The sequence below is a fragment of the Calliphora vicina genome, chromosome 1 (assembly GCF_958450345.1).
Source record: "Calliphora vicina chromosome 1, idCalVici1.1, whole genome shotgun sequence".
Classification (NCBI taxonomy): Eukaryota; Metazoa; Arthropoda; class Insecta; order Diptera; family Calliphoridae; genus Calliphora; species Calliphora vicina.
The window spans coordinates 148954526-148974271 of record NC_088780.1 but is presented as its reverse complement, the minus strand read 5'-3'; the positions used below and the strand labels follow the sequence as shown (position 1 = coordinate 148974271).

Sequence of the window (19746 nt, the reverse complement as noted above, 5' to 3'; positions counted from 1 at the left end):
CTTACCTATTGCCCCAGTCTATTTTTGAAACGACTGTCATTTGTAGTTCTATTGTTTGATCTTGTGTCAAAGTGGCTCCCAACAATTCACGCCTACTTTCCAATATCGATAGCATTACTTTACGTAATGTAAGAAATTTATAAGTTTCTCGATCCTAAAAATGATAAATTTTATATAAAAAATTCTTATTTATGTTTTATAATTGAAAAAAAAGAAGAAAAACGCGTTTCTACAAACCACAAATAGTTTCTTCCATATTTCCGACCATTCTCTTAACACCTGTGTACATTCGGCTACCACTGGATCTATTTTTGATAAGTCTTTTATGTGTATATAAGTTTTGGGAAATAATCCCACAGCTCGTGATTTTCGTGGACAGGTGCCGCGAAACCATTTTGGACATTCTTCCAAGATTTCCACCGAATCTCCAACATCTAAAGGAAGACCAAAACGTACATCACCAAGCCAATTGTGTATAGCTATAAAAAGAAGAATGAAAATTATGTTTGTTTACTATTTTTTCAATATTTAATAGAAGTTTTAAAAAGAAATTATGGATATATTAAATTTATAAGCAAGCTTTGTCTTGAGTTAACTTTACGTTATCTGAGTTGAACAATTCGAACGCTTCAGTCAGTGTATCTGTCCATCAGTTGATTCGAAATAGCTTTTTAATTTTAGAACGAAGGTGGTGGTTTTTGGACGCTCAGATGATTTTAATCTAATGTTTAAAATTCCAACTTAGATAGTGTGAAAAAATTAGTCGTTATCGACATTTATAAGATATTGTTACGAGTTGCATTAACGATTTGAATTTAACGGTCTGTTTGTGGGTATGGCAGCATTAACTATTAAAGCTGCTAACATTAAAGCTGCTAAAATCTATAGAAATAAAACATTTTAGTTTTGTCCGGAAGATAGATAATTCATGAAACTACTAGAAGATGGCACTGTATATATAAACAGTAACAGAAAATTGCAGTCAGTCAACTAAAAGCCTCTAGCTTTATTTGGATAAACAGTGATCAATAAAAATTAAGCCTTGAATATAAAGTCATCCTGTATATAGACCGTTTTCAAACGAATTTGGACAAATGGAATTCAATTATAGGGGACCATGACGTGAGCACCATGGTATATAAGAAATGAAAACATCCACAGGGACTTGGAAGTGCCATTAGTAAAGGAAGTGCCATTAGTAAAGGAAGAATTCAAGAAAGTTCGTGATAAATATATTGTAAAACTGCAAAACTATCCCAACCTGCTTGCAAGATAACTTGTGCAGAGCCAAACTCGATCAAGGCTCCGTAGAGCAGATTTACCACCCCTACGATGGAAAAAACTTGGAAAACGACCTAACGTGGGTTATAAGTCCTGCTGAGTGCATTACAAATTGTGTCAAAAAAGTTCAGAAACACCCTCAAATTCAGAAGTTATTCTAAAAAAAAAAAAACTGATTACGCTTTAAAATGACATGCATTTATTGATACATTTGTAATTTATAAGTATTGTTTTTGTTAAGAATATCTAAAAACAAAACAAATTTTTATCAACTTTTTTGATTTCAGTCGCTTTTCATTGATTATTTTGATATGAAAGCTTATAAAAATGTATATCAATGTATAAAAAAATTTAGTTCTTAACAAGACATGGTTTTAATTTTTCAAATCGGATGAAAACTGTTATTCAACTTTTCATTAATACCTTTTTTAGTATTTTAGGAAAAAGTCCGGAAAATTAGGAACCCCAGCGCATATGAATAAAAAAAAACAAAAAACTATACAAAAACGAATATTTGTAAAATTTTTATTTTACAAGGTAAATTTTTTTGAACTTTTTTCGAAAAAGTTTAATAACTTTTGCAAATATAAACCGAGTTTAATAAGTAATGTCACGTTTATGTCTATATAAAATTGTCTTTAAAACTAAAAAATAAATAAAAAAAATTGATTTTCATAGAAAAATGACGAAGAAAATAAAAAAAAATTTTAACTTTTTATAAAAACTTAAATAATTTCAAAGATTAATTCATTGTCTATTCATAATTGTTTAAAATTTTGAAATCGGTCAAAAATGTGTGCGTAGAGGTACTAAAGTACTCATAAGCGTATCTAGACTATTATTCTGGGGTGGGCAAGTACACCCCCTTCCTAAAAAGAAAATCAAACTTTCCTCTTCAGCTATGTTATATATTGTTAAAATTTCGCAATCTATGTAAAGCATACATTTAAAGAAATGAATTAAGGAATATGAATTCGGCTATTGAAAATTATCAATACACTTACACTTAAAAAATGTAAAAAATAAGGCAGCAATTAAAATAAAGAAAAAATATCTGGGGTGGGCAGATGCGAGTCTGGAGGGGCTTTAACCAATGAAAGTACTACGACCTACCTTAAAACAGTTTTTTCAAAAAAACTCAAAATTTTGAGGGTGTTTCAAAATCTTTGAAAACGGTTTTAGTATGTCCTCACCTAGGCCAATAACGCCCATTAGGTCGCTTTTCAAGTTCTGACAAAAAGTGTCATTTTGTAGCAGAGTGTTATCCTTACAACTTTTAATATTAAACATCTCAAGTATTCCTTTAAGAACTAATGTTTTGTAATAGAAACATTTTGTTTTAGACACATTTTATCCTGAATGAGTTTCATATAATTGTAATTAATTAAATTTATATAACAATGAACCTAAAAACATGCAATTATACATATGAATATGATCCTGAGTTTGAATCCACAGAAGGTGAACATTATGGTACTTTTTTATTCTAGAGATACTTTTTAATTTTAATATATGCGAAGATCTGTTCTCTTTACACAATGTACATATTCGTGATGGTATTGAATTTTAATTACTCACGAATCACTAACAAGGTTTTCTTAAATAAATTTAATCTAATTTAATCACAGTCACGTGACACAAAATTTTTGTTTGTATCAACTAAAACTCGTAAAGCTTTAAAATCAAGCAAATTCATATTATTCAACTTCAATAATATTTTTGTTGACATTTATATATTTTCTCACTGGCTTAATTGTTTTAAAACATGAAAACCTCATTATATTTTAAACAAATTATAATACTTAGTACATCTTATACATATTTACTATATGCAGGCACATTTGGATATAATATAATTTGAAAAACTTTTCCACGTTATTGATTTAGCTTTAGGATTTTCAATAAAATACATTCTTACGAAAAACAATTAAATTCCCAAGCAATCAATGCCAAGATCAAGGGAATCATATTTAAATACAACATGTGAACTGAAATGAAAAAAAAAATGAACATCTTTTATGTATTTTAATACATTTTTGTTTTGGTTCTCCCATAAATATTTAATCTATTAATAGTACTTGAAAACTACTTCAACTGCAATTTCAACTTGATAAAATTGTTACGAGTATTGAAAAAAAAGAAGAAGGAAGAAAAATATGTACTTTAGAGTAAAGTACAATTAAAGTGTGGCAATATACTGTGAATTGAAGTGAAGGGTTTGGAGATTATCAATAAGAGAGTTAGCAAGAAGTTATTGTTTGATTTTTTGTTGTTGCTGTATTTTTTTTTTATTGGAACTTTGAAAACAAAAGGAATCATCGGCACATGGCTTTAACATGGTATGTAACAAAAGACCATTATATGTCGATAAGGAATGAGGATATAATATTTGTATGTAGTGGCAAGTATAAGTATTCAATACACCAATCGATTGGTATGTGTGTGTGTATATGTGTATTTTGTAGCAAATATTTAATTCATGGCACATAATGCAACAGTTGCTGCGTGGTTAGGTTTGAAGTTATTGTGGTAATTAGTTATTCAAATTCAAAAATTGGTATTTTTTCGAAATTCAAATTCAAGAAGAGCTTGCTGCAGAAACTTGAAAAGCAACCCAAATTCAATAACTGACTTGGCCACTTTCATCAAAACTATTCAATAACATTTTTAACAATATCTGGTGGTTCTTTAGCGAGAGTGAGTCCGATCCAATTCCCATTTTGATACGTTTCATGCCATAGGTTTCTTTAAAAGATGATTTAAGGGCAAACAACTTTAAAATAATTATAAATATTTATTTTACCAAATTGGCCTTTTTTTATTCTGTTAAAAATATCGGCGAAGTCCCCAGTAATAATGGGTCAAGATAGCAATGGGGTAGAAGGTATATATCGTTGGCATACAATGGCTCATGAGTCATGACGATATCCAACATTATGTTAAAAAATAGTGGCTACATAACACATCGTTGTCGAATTCAAGTACCAACCTTAATATTATGCGAAAGCAAGCCGTCTTGATGGATTCGGCAGTGTGTTGAATGCAAAATATGAGGGTGATCCTATTGTGCCACAATGATGCTCAATTTTAATGAATAAATAGAGTTTTTTGAAAACAGATTTTCCATCTCTATTTTTGTTTTTTTTTAACAATTTAACTGAGTTCAGTTCAGCCATACCAAGAATTGTTTGGGAAATTGTTTGTTTGCTTTGTAGTTCCTACTTTTATTCACCATTTCTTTGAGCATCAGCAACATAAAAACTTTGACTATATCTGCAACTTTTTGGATTTTTTATGTTTTCGATTCTTAATTAGTTTAAAGTTGCCTCCAAATAATCAGAGAAATAGGATTTTATAGAGTGATGATTCAACTTTCTAATCCATATTTGGAAACCTTCCAAATTGAGTTATGACTACCACAAAATCCGTCCTTTACGAAACTCTCTTTACTATGAGTGAGTAAGGCTATATAAATATACGTTTGTAATTCCGTTTGAGAGTATATATTCTGGATCCATATAGAAAGCGGAGTCTGTCTGTTGAAATCAACTTTCTGAAGCCCCAAAATATGTAACATTCAAACAAGGTTGGTAAATCAATATTTAAAATCGGGAAAATCGGCCCACAAATGGCAAAGATATAAGCAATAAACAAGTAAGAAAGTGATTCTGAGTCGATCGGTATACTTAAGGTAAATAATGGGTAAATTTCTGGAAAAATACAATATTTTTTTACCCGAAATCATGTATATATACAATATGCATATCAAATACAGCTTAGCAATATAAATCATGGCTTGGAAATTCGATTCCAGAATAACCCAAAAGTATTCCCTTTTAGCACAACCTACGAGCACAGACAGACATCTCTATAGGCATTTACCAGCACATAGTTGCAGCAAGAAATTCAGCAGCAAGTAATGCTACGACGGCATGCAATTTAATTCAAGTGTAGTGAAGCAGATAAACGATTTCAAAGCAGTAAAATACTAAAATACAGCTTTACAATGCCACTGAATACAGAGCAAGATACTACTGACTGATTATAAAATCTCCATAGATGAGATGAAAACGACATCTGAAGAAATACAGTAGTAGTACAGCAGCAGGGAGAGGAAAACAGAAGAAGAGGAAAACAATGTCATAATGAATAATACAACATGTGCAAAATGCACTTGTGCTCATATAAAGTGATAAAAAAAAATATCTGCAACAAAAAAATAAAAAAAATCAACAATAATGAAAAATAAATAGAAGAATGAGTATCTAAAGTAAAGAGTAAAAAAGTAAGAATAAGTTTCCTGTTTTGGAACTTTACTTGCATTTAAGTAATAAATGTTTGTAGATGAAAAGGAAAACAGAATGAAAGAAAATAAAAAAAAACTAAAACTAAAACTAACAAGAATCAGACTCAGAATGCCGTACCATGCCAAGTTAATACAAATACAAACAGTATTGAGAATAAAACATAAAAAAATAATGTTAAATAAAGTTTTCCATACAGACGACAGTCGGTGCCGTAGTGTCGTTTAGATTTAGAGAATATATGGGCCTGACGTAATGTGTGCATCATACAAACAGAGCACGTTCAAACGACATTGACTTATGTGTCAGCAACTAATACTAAATGGAATAGATGCTACTACATTCCTTTTTGGAACAGAGATTCACTCAGACTATTTACACCCCCTCCCTTTTTATTTTATCTCTTTATACTAAAGATATACATGCAGGAATTGTTTTTAGTTTTTCTAAAATAGTTTTTATTTTAATTTAAAATGGAAAGATTTAAATGTGAATTATATATAGTTTAATGGAAAGGATGTAGTATGTATATTAGGATTATGACTTTATACAGATTGACTTAATGCTACTGTACATTTCACAATTAAAATTGAATTTATAGGAAGCGAAAGAGAGGAAGGAGAGAGAGGTTAAGCAGGATATGAACGAAAATAAACTATAAAATCAGGATGGGAGTTTATTAAGGTATAAAATTTACAGTTTTTATTTAAAAATTAAGAAAATATAATTTCTTTTGTAGACTAATGCATGATACACCATGTTCTGAAACAAATACAAGTTCCAATAATTAAAGAAAGCCATCGGTAGGTCGGGTTATTAATGAAACTTTGCTGGTAGAATTCATATAATGTTCTGAAACAAAGTATAAATAGTAGGGTATTCAATTAATATGGTTTCTGTTTTAATAGGTTAATCGAGCAAATAATTAATCAGGGTTTAGATTTATACGGTTAATAATCGATTAATTGTATAGTTATTTGTCGAATTTCAGAAACAATACAATTTTTGTAAGTCATTATTACTTATTTAGATTTGGAATTATGAAAAATTTAAAGCAATTTAACAAATTTAAATTTATATGTACATTTATTCATTTTATTCGATTATTCTACATAAAATTGTTCGAATTATTCGTTATTCGAAAATGGTAATTTTTAAATTGTTCGAATAATTATTCGTTAGAAATTATTCGATTAATCGAATACCCTAATAACAACACAAGTTCATATACACTGCAAAAATTGTTGTACAGTGATTTCAATCGCAAAAAGGAGGTAATAAATCAGAATCTTCTAAACTACTAATCCGATTAAAAATTGGGAAGTTGTACAAAGTTTTTCTAACAAGAGGTCATCGACATTGACACCCTGTAACTTATCTAAAAGCCTATGACCTCATCTACGATTCGGTCATACATCATTTTTTAATCGGTCCAGTAGTTTAGAAAATTCAGATTTATTACCACTTTTTTGCGATTGACCCCACTGTGGATTGAACAAATAACTAAATCTCGGAATGAAAGATACAAAACTTAGCGGAGCTTTCTAAATAGGACCACCAAAAATCACTTATCCACTTCTCGAGATATTAAAGGGCAAATGTCACAAATGTAAAACGTATTTCGCTTACTGTCTGGCATATTTACATTTAAACGAGTCATAAGCCCGCCCTAAGGCAACATTTCGAAAACAAAGACTAAAAAACCTAATCACAAATACATTATGTCTGCCGTCTTTCTCCTGCAAACTCTTTTCACGGATGATATGGTTAGAACACATGCAAACGACATGAAAGTCAGGAAAAATATAAAATTTAATTTAACTAATTGTGGAATCATTAGATACTGGCAGACTTACGTGTGCACAACATCTCTTGTGTCCTAACGATAGAATCTAAACGACCAGCAGCAGGGAAAAAAGAAAAAAACTGTTTATGTGCATATGAATGTATATTTTAGGTAAAGGAATCTAAGGCATAATGTGTATATTTTACTTGTGTATCTGAACATACAGACATTTACTCACAATGCATTTATTCATTTAACTTACAAACTCACTAAAAACAAATGAATTAAAATGAAGGAATGAAAAAAATGAAGCATTTAATTTAACTAAATGTATAAAGGCAGTACACATTCATATTTAAATGAGGGTTGTTAGATAAGTTTGCAATTCTTAAAGCAAAATGTTGAACGATTTAATTAAATTATTTGCCAACAATTATTTGTTCATGTCTTGGTATAAAATACAAAAAGTTCTAGGTGACTGTCACAAAATAATGACTTCAGCCTAAATTACTTAGAGACACTAAAGTGACAATTGACTTCACTCTAGATTACCTGGGATGTATGAATTAACCAAATGACTTTTCTTTGCTCCATAAAAAGCAAAGTGTCAAATGACCCAAAAACAAAGGGTCTTTCATTAAGCGCTTTCTATCATTAAATTTAAATAAAACAAAGTGTGTGTGAGATATCATCGAAAGTTTTTATTCGTTTGAAAGGCATATCGATACTTATTGGTATTGTATCCGAAATGTCCAATTTTACATGACTCTGGCGTATAAATCAGACTGAATTTGACCGATGGCATGGATAATGTTGAAAATGTCTAACAGGGTCAACTCATACGATGTCAGTGGTCAGTTCTCATTACCTTCACATGAGATAACCATGCCCTCAAATCGCTCATGCAGAATGTCCAATATGGAAACGAAACGTTGTTTGTTAAAAATATTTTTCAATCACACGTTTAAAATTAATCGAATTATTTAAATTTTTTTAAAAAAGTAATGAATGAAGTTTTGATGTCGATTTTTTAATATTTTATTGTTAAAGAAAAACAAAAATTAACGTTAAAGTTAATGTTAACAATTCAAGTATTGATAATATTAAAAAACATTTGAAAACAAAGTCCATCATTAAATTTTCAACAGAAATATTCTGATCAGATTAACTCCCGAACAATCTACAAAACAATTGACTAGCAAACCCTTTAGTTTCCGTTTTGGAGCTATTAAAAAATTTGTGCAAGGTGGACATGATCCTGAATTCAAATACAATATAAACGTATTAAGAACTTTTTTATGTCGTTCATTAATTCGAGTTTTAAATTGAGTAACTAATTCTTTAGTAGTCACTATTTCTAAATTATTTATAACAAATTGTATTATACATCAAGTTCTATCAACGTTGCCGAATCTTTGCTTAGTTATTTGTCGAATTTCAGAAACAATACAATTTTTGTGAGTCAGTATTACTTATTTAAATTTGAAATTATGAAAAATTTTAAGCAATTTAATAAATTTAAAAATAATGAATTGTTCGAATTAATCGTTATTCGAAAATGGCCATTTTTAAATTGTTCGAAGAATTATTAGTAAGAAATTATTCGATTAATCGAACGATCATTAGTCGAATGAATACCCTATCAAATACTGTACAGCATAGACTGATCGTTGGATGAATCTCAAGAATTCTGAGTCATGTTCTGGACATATGAAATACTTGCTACTTCTTTGTAGATTTATAAAACAACCATCGTATGACAGAAGACTTGAATGACTACTATATTCTGACCATTGTTCAAGCAACGAATGTCTCTTTAGCAAAGTGTAAATACAGCACAAAGAACATGCTTAAACAACCAAATACACATACACACTAATAGTGATAACAAATTTTACATTAGACCTGCCCTAAAATCACTTGATATGTAAACAGTCAAAAATCGACTAAATGTTGAAATTAATAAAAAATTCTTTTTTTTTTTGCAAAAATAGTACCTTTTTTTGTCACCTTATTATAAAATCTATAACAGATATCTTTTGAAAATATATATTTTTCGAAAAAATGTCTTCTATACTATTTCCATAGGGACAACAAATTAGACAAAACTGGTTATGTATGAAAAACAAATGAAAAATGGATCCATTACGGTTACCTGAAAGGTAAGAGATCGTATGTGAAGCCAGACACCAAAAAGAAACCAAAAGGGTCCTATATATTATCTGAATTCTGGACAGACCATCACTGGGACCTGTACCGAGCAAATGATTCGTTTGAAATAAGTATTGACCGAAAAACGCCCAGAATATGCGGCCAGACATGAAACCGTATTATTCCATTATGACAATGCTTGGTCACATGTTGCAATACCTGTTAAAAAGTATTCAGAATGAAGTGGTTGGAAAGTTTTGCCTCACCCTCAGTCCGGAACGTGCCCCGTTCGACTACTATTTGTTTCGATCGATGCAGAACGCTCTGTCTTGCATACTCTTCACTTTGGAATACATGTTGCGATATTGGCTTGATTCGTTCGAGGCCTCAAAATATGAGCATTTATTTTGGGCTCGGAATCCATATGTTGTCAGAAAGATGGGAAAAAATGGTCAATAGTTTGATTTAATTTATATTTTACAAATGTTTCAAAATGAAAGCTAAACATTTGAAAAACTCCCGCATTTTTAAGTCATACAACCCGATTAAACCAGAAAAATCGTAAAGCTAGACTTACATTTTCTCGAAAACACTTGAACTGGATTGTTGAACAATGAAATACTGTTTTATTTTGCGATGAATCTATATATAATTTAGTGGATTCTGGTGGAATGAAAACAGTTCGACGACATGTCCATACCAGACTAAATCCCAAATAAGGACTGAGATCGTAAAATTCTTTACACACGCTTTTCATTAAAACTTTTAACCCAAGTATTATTAGATTTTTTTTTATCAATTTACCTTTGTATGTCAGTTATTATGTTTAATGTCAATTATGTTCATTTGTTGTTAATCTGATTAAAATGAGTGACCAGATAAAAGTGCGTACTAAAATTATTAAATATTTTCAACAAAACCCAACTTGGTCCTGCAAAAAGTTGGCCAAACAATCAATGGTCGCCGTCAATGTGATTCCAATGTTATTAAACAGTACCGGGAGAACTTGTCCGTTGAAAGAAAACCTGGTTAAGGTAGAAGGAATTGTCCACATGATGTTTCTAAAGCCAAAAAAAATATAAAACATTTTCAAAAGAGCTTCCAACACCTCCGGTAGGAAAGCAGTCCGGTTAGGTCAGTACTCGGACTATTTGGTACGATAAGTTAAAGCCAATGCAGGTTTAAACCATACAAGGCTCAAAAAGTTCCTGACAGGAACTCTGCTAAAAATTTAGATGCCAAAGACAGAGCACGGAAATTGAAGTAAAATTTATACAAAAAATATACCTGTTGCATAATGGGTGACGAAATGTACGTATTGGAAATTTTTTCCCATCTTTTTTATGTTGCAGATGCTCAAGGGAATGTTGAAGAAAAGTTTAGGACCCAAAAGCAGACAAAATTTTCCAAAAAGTTCTTGGTATGGCAAGCAATATGCAGTTGCGGCAAAAAAGCCAAATATTTGTTACAAAGGGCTCTATAAATACCGAAATTTACATCAAGGAATGTTTACAAAAAAGGATGTTTCCATTCATAATACTTCTTAATGTGTCCACCGGATTTTACATCTGTCACTATGGTAAGAAAGGTCTTGAGTGCTAAAAGAACAATAATGTGGTATTTGTTCCAAGAGAGGCAAATCCTCCAAACTGCCTGGAGCTAAGGCCAATGGAGAGATATTGGGCTCTTGTTAAAAGAAAATTGAAGAGCACAAAAAAGGTGTCCAAAAGTGTGGTAGATTTTAAACGGAGATGGACAACCTGTTCGAGCAATGTGACATAAAGCACTATAAAAACCATAATGGAAGGGTTTTCAAAAAAGGTTCAAAATTTCATCATTAGTGATTAGAACTATAAAAATATATATGTATATATTTTTTTTAATTAGAACAATAATTTCAATCAAATAAAAAAAGATTCAAAACTGTTAGTTTAGTGGTTTCATTTTTATTAACATATACATAAGTATGTTAAAAATTTTTCGATCTCGGTCCTTACTATATTGGAACAGTTAAGCAAAAAGGCGGTGAAAGCATAGGACCCTTACACAAATTTACGGTATTATAGAGAAACAATTGTATTCACACGCAGAGTAAAAACATGATTGTGGTAAAGATTGTTATGATTGTAGTCCAAACATATTATGATCAAAAATAGTAGTAATATAATTTTCATGATTGACAATGATCCAAAGCAATCATAATATGACTCAAATTAATTATAGTACGAACCAATGAAGTCATAATATGATCCAACGTAATCATATTATGATTCAAAGTAATCATATTATCATTAGAATATATTTTAATTACTAAAAAAATATTCGCAATTTACGGTTATTGTGTAATCGATTTGAACATAAATGGAAATTTGAAAATGATTTCTTCGAATCGAATTACACAATAACACCCCAGGAATGCATTAATGTGGCCAGCACTGTAGCCTGACCTTTACCGCATAGAAATCTTATGGGAAATAGTCAAGTGAAAAGTAAATCGGGATTTGGCACATCGATATTCAAGCTATAAATGAGGCAAGTTCATTAAAAATAAAGTTGTAACCCGAATTTTGTCCAATATGTTTTGACCAATTAAGAATAGTCCTTTGCAAAAACTTCTCCTATACCGAAGGACTGGTCTATTGTACATGTGCATTTACAAAACAACTCGTTATTTAAATTACAATTTTACGAGTTATTAACTTGCTAATGATATTGCATTACTGGCTGTACAAGAGTGTATGTGTGAATATCTATGTGAATTCTGTAAGTAACTATGTGTGCAAGTGTTTTCTGTATGATTCAAATTATATGATGACGACTTTAACGACGCTACAACAACGCCTGTAATAATAATTACAACGTAGCTGGAACTGCTTTTAATGTTGTTGTTTTTGTTGTTGCTGTTGACGACGATGATGATTATTATCATGAACTTTTAATCAGAACTTTTGTAGGTTGTATCTACTACTGGTATACAATTTGTTTATAATGAATGAAATGTTTTTGGGAAATATAGAAAACCGGTTTTCCTTTAAAGTGAAAGTATTTTTAATAGAAAAGCTGTTATTTGTCGTAATGTAAGTAAGTTTGTGTGTGTATGTAAGAGTAGAATACTTTGTGCATAATTGTGAAAAGTCAGCAGTGTGGCATCATTGTTGTTGTTGTTGTCGTACTCCTCATTGTTGTCATTGCCATCGACAGCAGGAAGTTGACTAAGTAATGTTTTGAATTTTAAATTTTTCAATTTTTAACCAAAAAGCATGAAAACAAAGTTTCTTGGAGGAAATTTGTTAATTGTTTAGAAAATTAGAATATGATTTTATAATGTACTATAGCTGTGTAGAAATGTATGTTGCACATAAATAAATGTTTATAAAATGATGGTAATTAGTTCATTTATTTTAATTATAAACACAGTACCTACATATACCACCAGTGTGCTTAAGACTTGTGCAGTAAATAACATTTAGAAAATTAACTGTTTAAAATATAATTATTTGTAGAAAATTTCATATTTAACTGTATAAAATGTAGAATAGATAATGAATACAACATCCGCCGAAGGAGTGAATTTAAAGCAACTTTTTAATTTGGCGAATTTTACATATTGTTTATGAAAAGTTTTCTTTTTTAAGTTAACATAATCTTAAACATACTTTTCTACTCTGCTTTGCTAATGAAAGGAGGTGTTTGAGCAAAAATATTTTTAAATATTTATCTTTTTTTAGAAAATTAAATATTTTTTAGGGTTTAGAATTAGGCAAAAAAATCGACATAATAGCAGTATACTGAATCTTTTAAAAGGGAAAGAATATTATTAATAGAACAAAAAAACGTATTTTTTTTTGTAAAATGTCTAAGCATTGAGTAAACCCGTTCTTTAACAAAACATTTTAGTTTAAAATGGTCAAATATTATGTTCGATTCTTTTTCGGCCTGAAAAAACCCGGTTTCGGTAGAACATCATAAAATCTGATATTAGCACTGTAATGTTTAAGATTTATTAATCAGTTCTTCCTCAAAATGGTTTGAAACGTCGTGAAAATTTGGATTATATAATTATTTTTTGTTAATAAAGCACTTTCTCGGATTATCCCTTGATATAATAATTTATTTATGGTTGTAATATAATCAAATGTATGGTTCAATATTAATGGTGTTTTTTAGCTTTTACAGATTTTGAAAAATTTGTACAATATAAATTTACTCAAACTATTGGCCAATGTTAGCTATGACCTTTCCCACCTTTCTGGCAACATATGGATTCCGAGCCAAATAACTGCTCATCTTTTAAGGCCAAGAACGAATTAAGCCAATATCGAATATTCTGTTTCAATGTGAAGCGTATTCCAGAGAGAGCGTTCGGCCTTGGGCAAGGTCTGGACTATAAGGCGGGTGAAGCAAAACTTGTCAACCACTTTTTCTAAATAGATTATAACAGGTATTGCAACAAGTGTCCGAGCGTTGTCATGATGAGATATTACGGTTTCATGTCTGGCCGCATATTCTGGCCGTTTTTCGGCATAAGATATTTAGTTTTGGTGTCGATTCGGCTGGTTGGCCGGGCTTCACATGCGATCTCTTACACTTCGGGTTATCTTTGTGTAATGATTCGGTGCTTTTATAGCGTTCAAGAAGCATTTCTGATATACAAAATCGTCTTTCAAGGTCTCTCAGCTTCAATTCCCATGTTACACAATTTCCCAGCTTTTGGATGAATCTTGTTGCAAACGTTTTGAAATTGCTGATTGAGTAGCTCTCACTGATTTTGCAAGCTCTTGCTGAGTTTGACAACAATTTTCATGGAGTAATGCCTCCAATTCTTGGTCTTCAATTCTACCATAAGCTTCGGTGAGCAATCGGTGGGCTTCAGCGGTACTTTTTATCAAATTAAAGAAGTAAAGCGAAACGTCCCGCATATGACGTTTTGTTGACAAAAAATTCAACATTTTCGAAGCAAAAACAAGTAAGAAAATATGGTCGGTCAAGCCATATATTTTTCTTTTAAAATTTCAGTAATTTATTTCCGTGAATGATTTTCGAAAGAGGTACTTATATGGGTGCCATGATTAATTATTGACCGATCGCTAAGATATTAGGTCGTGTGATTTATGTCCATATGAAAGTTATTTTTGTTGAATTGCATGTGTATATACTAAAATTTTTAGGCAATTTATGATCGTTAAAATGACTCAGAAGATACGCGACCCTGCATTTCTAAGTCATACACCCAATAATATGGTTGTACCACAATCATTTAAAACAACGTATCAACAAGTGCACGATTTTTTTTAAAAAATTACGTATATGTACGTGTTGAGTAATTAATTAATAGATAGTATTTTACCTAATTTAAAGTAGTTTCCTAATATTTTTTAATAAATTTGTTGCAATTGAATGTTTTTTTGCAGGCTTTATGGAAATTGAGTGAAGTAACTTTTTTAGTTTAATACGTTATTTTGGTTTTAGAAAACAATAATTCAAAAAACGTTTCATTGTATGTCAGATTTGAAAATTTTGTTTCAATATCTCAAGTAGATTTAATTTTATGACGTTTTTTGCTTCTCCTATAAACTTATGAAAAGTGATGTTACGTTATTTTGAATTTTATGTGACGATATGTAGATTTAATGGAGATTATGTTAAGCATATACTATTTTCGATAATTTCACTGCCCAAAACGCCAATTAAAAAAATTTAAGTACAACTTTTTAAGTACTTGTTTTGCCATTACTCTCAATTATAAACAACACTTTCTATATCCTTCAACATATACATATGTATGTTCTTATACGCTAAGTCCTAAGTCTACATATAAAGAAAACACCAAGTGACATTAAATGCTCATTATGAATTATTTAAATACCTACATACATTGCAAACGATGAGCAGATATTTAAAATAAAAAATGCTGCTTGCTGTCAGGAAGGGAGCAAGGGGGTGTAGTAAATTGTAAACATTTAAATACTATAAGCCTCTTCCATTCTATATGCTACGAATGTAATGTGTTCGTTCATTCATATATTTTTATTATGCCTTTAGTTTTCCTTTATTTTTATTCTTTATTATGCTACATAAATATTTTTTTCATCTTGTTCTGTTTGTTTTTATTTTAGTATTTTTATTCTAAAACGACACTGTGACTGACCTATTTATTATAGTTTTTATGCTGGTTATATTCATGTGTTCCAAGTGGCGCACAACTGCCACTTGCTCTTTCAAGTTGTCATAAATTGTAAAAGCAATTCCACTCGTACTAAAAACCCATCCACACACACACTCATTCATAGTGTTTTTCTACTCTATTTTTCGCATTTATTTTTTTTCGTTCAACATTTTAGAAAGTAGCAAAAACTAAGTGGTAGGGAAATCTAGAATTAAAAACCATTTTGTAATTGCCTCTTCAGAAAAATGGAAAAAAAGTGAAAAAATAAATAATAAAACTTATGCAATTAATACTCGAGGCACTCTCTCAGTGCTGCGGTGTGTTTTGTATCTCTGTGTGTGGTGTGGTGTGCGTGGATGTGTTTATGGAAGTTAACCTTTTGGCGAAGTTTAAATACATGAATAGGAGGAGTTTGAATTAGGCTAATTGTTTTTGAGTAGATTATGGTTTGTTTTTTGCATATTTAATTTTTAAAATTAAAACAAAAAAACTGCATATCTTTTCTATTTGTGAAACAGTTATGTTTTCTGGTGTTGAGGAAAAGTTAATGTTGCAATTTTAAGTTGTAAGCCAATTGAAGTATGTACTTTGCTGACTTTCTTTATAATTTTCAATAAGTTTGTGTAAATAGCAATAGTGGTTACGTATTTATTAACCAGCAAATTCAAAAAGAAGTGGTTCTTTATCACCTCACAAGTGTGAATATTTAAGCCCCGTTTACATTGTCCCACGATTTGTCGAATTGTTGTGTAGATGGATACAAATGTGATCGTCTCAACGTAATTTGTAATGAAATCATTTGCCATTGAGAGAAAATGCGGATGCAAATTTGACAGTCGTATGGCTCTCTTCATCTATCTTATATACTAGGATCGGGTGGTAGTTGAAATTCGAATTTTCATTTCGTTGCTTAACATCATTCTAGAAATTTTATTTCACATTGGTGTACTCTGAATAGAGATGCTAAGCGGGACTGATTTTTGAAAATCCCGGGGTTCGGGATTTGGTTAGTTAGCAGAAACGCATTCTTCAGAAAATTCTAAGAAATTTTCCCCAAGAAACCATAGGTCTAAAATCAAATCCTATCTTGAGCATTTCGTCTTTTATTCAATGATATTTCAGTATTTATTTTTTAATTTAATAGTTTTTTTATTGGATAAAAGACGAAATGCGCAAGATACGATTTGATTTAAGATCTATGGTTTCTTGAGGAAACTTTCTTAGAATTTTCCGTAGATTGCGTTTCTGCTATACGATTTTTTACTTTTTGATCGTCTATACAAATCGACCCCGCCTAATTTACAAACAGTACCTTATCTTTTATTAGCCTTTTAGCAATCGAAATATTTTCATTTTGTTCGAGCTCCACATCTGAAAATAAAATCTATTTCATTTGAAGAGGATTTAAATTGAGTTTTATTAGACAACTTACAAAAAAGTGAAGAATTGATTTTCTAGAGCCCCACTCAAGGAAAAAAACATCAAGTGGAAATTTTAAATCCATAAAAAAAATATGTTGAATAACTCTCCGCATTCCACTTTTAATAAAAAACAAGTAAGAGTGCTATATTCGGCTGTGCCGAATCTTATATACCCTTCACCAAATTATACTTCAAAATTTTAAATATTTTTAGGTAAACAAAATTTTATTTTTTTTCCAGTTGTTTTTTTCATTTTTTGGAAAAAAAAAATTTTCGATTGTTATTTAAAATTTTTTAATTTTTTTTTTTTAAATTTAAAATTTTAAAAATGTTTTTTTGTTTTTTTCAATTTTTTTTGTTAAAAAAAATTCGGGTTAAAATTTTTTTTTCCGATTTTGACCCATTGTAGGTCCAACTTACTATGGTCTTATATACGTCGTTGCAAATGTCTTTGAAATATCTATCATTAGATATCCATATTGTCTATATTAATGTCTTAGTAATCCAGATATAGGTCAAAATAGGTCAAAAATCGAGGTTGTCTTGGTTTTTTCCTCATATCTCAGCCATTTGTGGACCGATTTTGCTGATTTTAAATAGCAAAATTCTCGAAAGCATGTCTGACAGAATTATTGAAGATTTGGATCCCGAAGATATCTGGGGTCTTCAGAAAATTGATTTCAACAGACAGACGGACAGACAGACATGGCTTAATCGACTCCGCTATCTATATATATACTTTATAGGGTCGGAAATGAAAAATGTAGAAATTACAAACGGAATGACAAACTTTATATACCCTTCTCACGAAGGTGAAGGGTATAATAACGATATGAATTCATCATATATATATTCGAATGGTAAAGCTGTTCTGCCTGAGTCGCTTAAAAATTTCATTTCCGGCGCCACTCCTATTTCCAAGCAGTTCCTTCAAAATATCCGAAAGTACAACTCATGCTTTCAAATGACGTTCAAATTCGGGACACCTTATATCGTAAACAATGTCGGCTTCATAACCACCTTTTAAGTTCAAGGCCAAATGTACCACAGAATTGCATCATTTCACTGGAAATGAAGCTACAGAAGCCGAACTTTATCGATGAACATGCGTGTGCATTTGCAAGATATTCTCAAAACAATTGTTGGACATCGGAAATGGAAAAATGAGATTTCCGTCCCACCGTACTTCTCCCAAATGGAAATGATTGAGATTATAAAAATTAATTTCTTATTTTAATAAAATTTTTGTATTTCATGCACTTTTATGAAATTGTAGGTCACAATTTACTATTAATCTATAAAATAATTGCTTTTATAATTTTATTATAAAATTTTTTTATGTTTCTATTTAGCACACGTATAGTACTTCATGAGCAGGATATGAGTACAATGTTTTACTGCACAATAAACTAGGAACATTTTACAGGATTATAATAAGAAATAATATTAAAAGCAAACAATTTACAGACATCTTTTGCAAGAGCACGTGCACGCTAAGTTGACATAACACATTTTTATAAGTACATATTATTTTCTTACATTAATATGATGTAATTTAGAAATTTAATAAATAATTTTGTAATTAAAAACTAATAAAAATTGGGTTATAATAAATTTAACATAAAATGGAATTTTAAAAGCATAATAGAGTATAATTAGAATAGTTTCAATTGTATTTAAATGAGGTCGGCATATTGTATTCGCTATCTGAAATATCTATATTATAAATTCCTATATAAATTCTATTTTAGCTTATCTACAGCTAATGACTAGAAATTGTTGTAAGATTCTACCTATGAATTTTATGTTAGATGTTAAATGGAGTTTGAGCCGGTTAAAAGGATGTACACTGACTAATGGATATCTGTTTGGTGGACCACAATGAATAGGAATTACGTCATGAACCAACTGTACAGAATTCAGAAATCTGCTTGCATCGGTATCACTAGTCATTCAGAGGCTCTGAACACTATAAGACTATCTGCCACTGAATGTTGGAGATCCAAAACGTATGAACATAAAGTTTGTTTATTTTGCTCCAAAACCAATACATTGATTACATGAGATTCCTCGCGGACTTTGATAGGATGTTTAAATGGGTTTAACATGATTTATGGATATTACTTAAGAGTGTAACACTGATAGTTCCAAGAGAAGTAAAGTCAGCTTGTTCAGGCTGAGATATTTCCGATCAGAAAGGCATTTTACACGAAAGGAATATTCGTGGAAGAACTGAGTTTTTTGCGACAGACAGTAGACACTTCTGTCGTATACTACGATATCTACCTCAGTTAGACAGTATAAGGAAGATCTGAAATGACTAGGTCGTCTATCTGATATCACTCTAGGTAAGATCCCTGAGCATTGGGACTAATATGGTAATGATCAGATAGGCAAGCTGTCCTGAAGAATCCGCTTTAAATGTCGCAGATGCATTATCTATTGCAATAGTGCTTGAAACCATTAAAAGGGAAATCATCAGTCATTACTTTAGAAGGCTTACAGCAGGTGGCGCAATATTCGATGAGAAACCGAGTATACAAATTTTGAATAGGAATCTAAAGGACATATCAAAGCTAATAGAAGTGTTAATATGTAATCAGACTCTGTCTTCCCATCAACGCTTACTGTCGCAGC

At 30.6% G+C, this 19746-nt stretch overlaps 1 protein-coding gene across 2 annotated transcripts in view; it reads right to left on the bottom strand.

Annotated features, from left to right (window-relative positions):
• Positions 1 to 19746, bottom strand: part of spg (dedicator of cytokinesis spg) — an 87998-nt gene that overhangs the window by 42201 nt on the left and 26051 nt on the right. For both annotated transcript variants that reach the window (XM_065516122.1, XM_065516123.1), the window contains exons 2-3: positions 238 to 479; positions 6 to 154 (exon numbers count right to left, since the gene is read on the bottom strand). In XM_065516122.1, coding sequence (XP_065372194.1) covers positions 6 to 154; positions 238 to 479 — 391 coding nt within the window. The remainder of the gene's footprint in view (positions 1 to 5; positions 155 to 237; positions 480 to 19746) is intronic.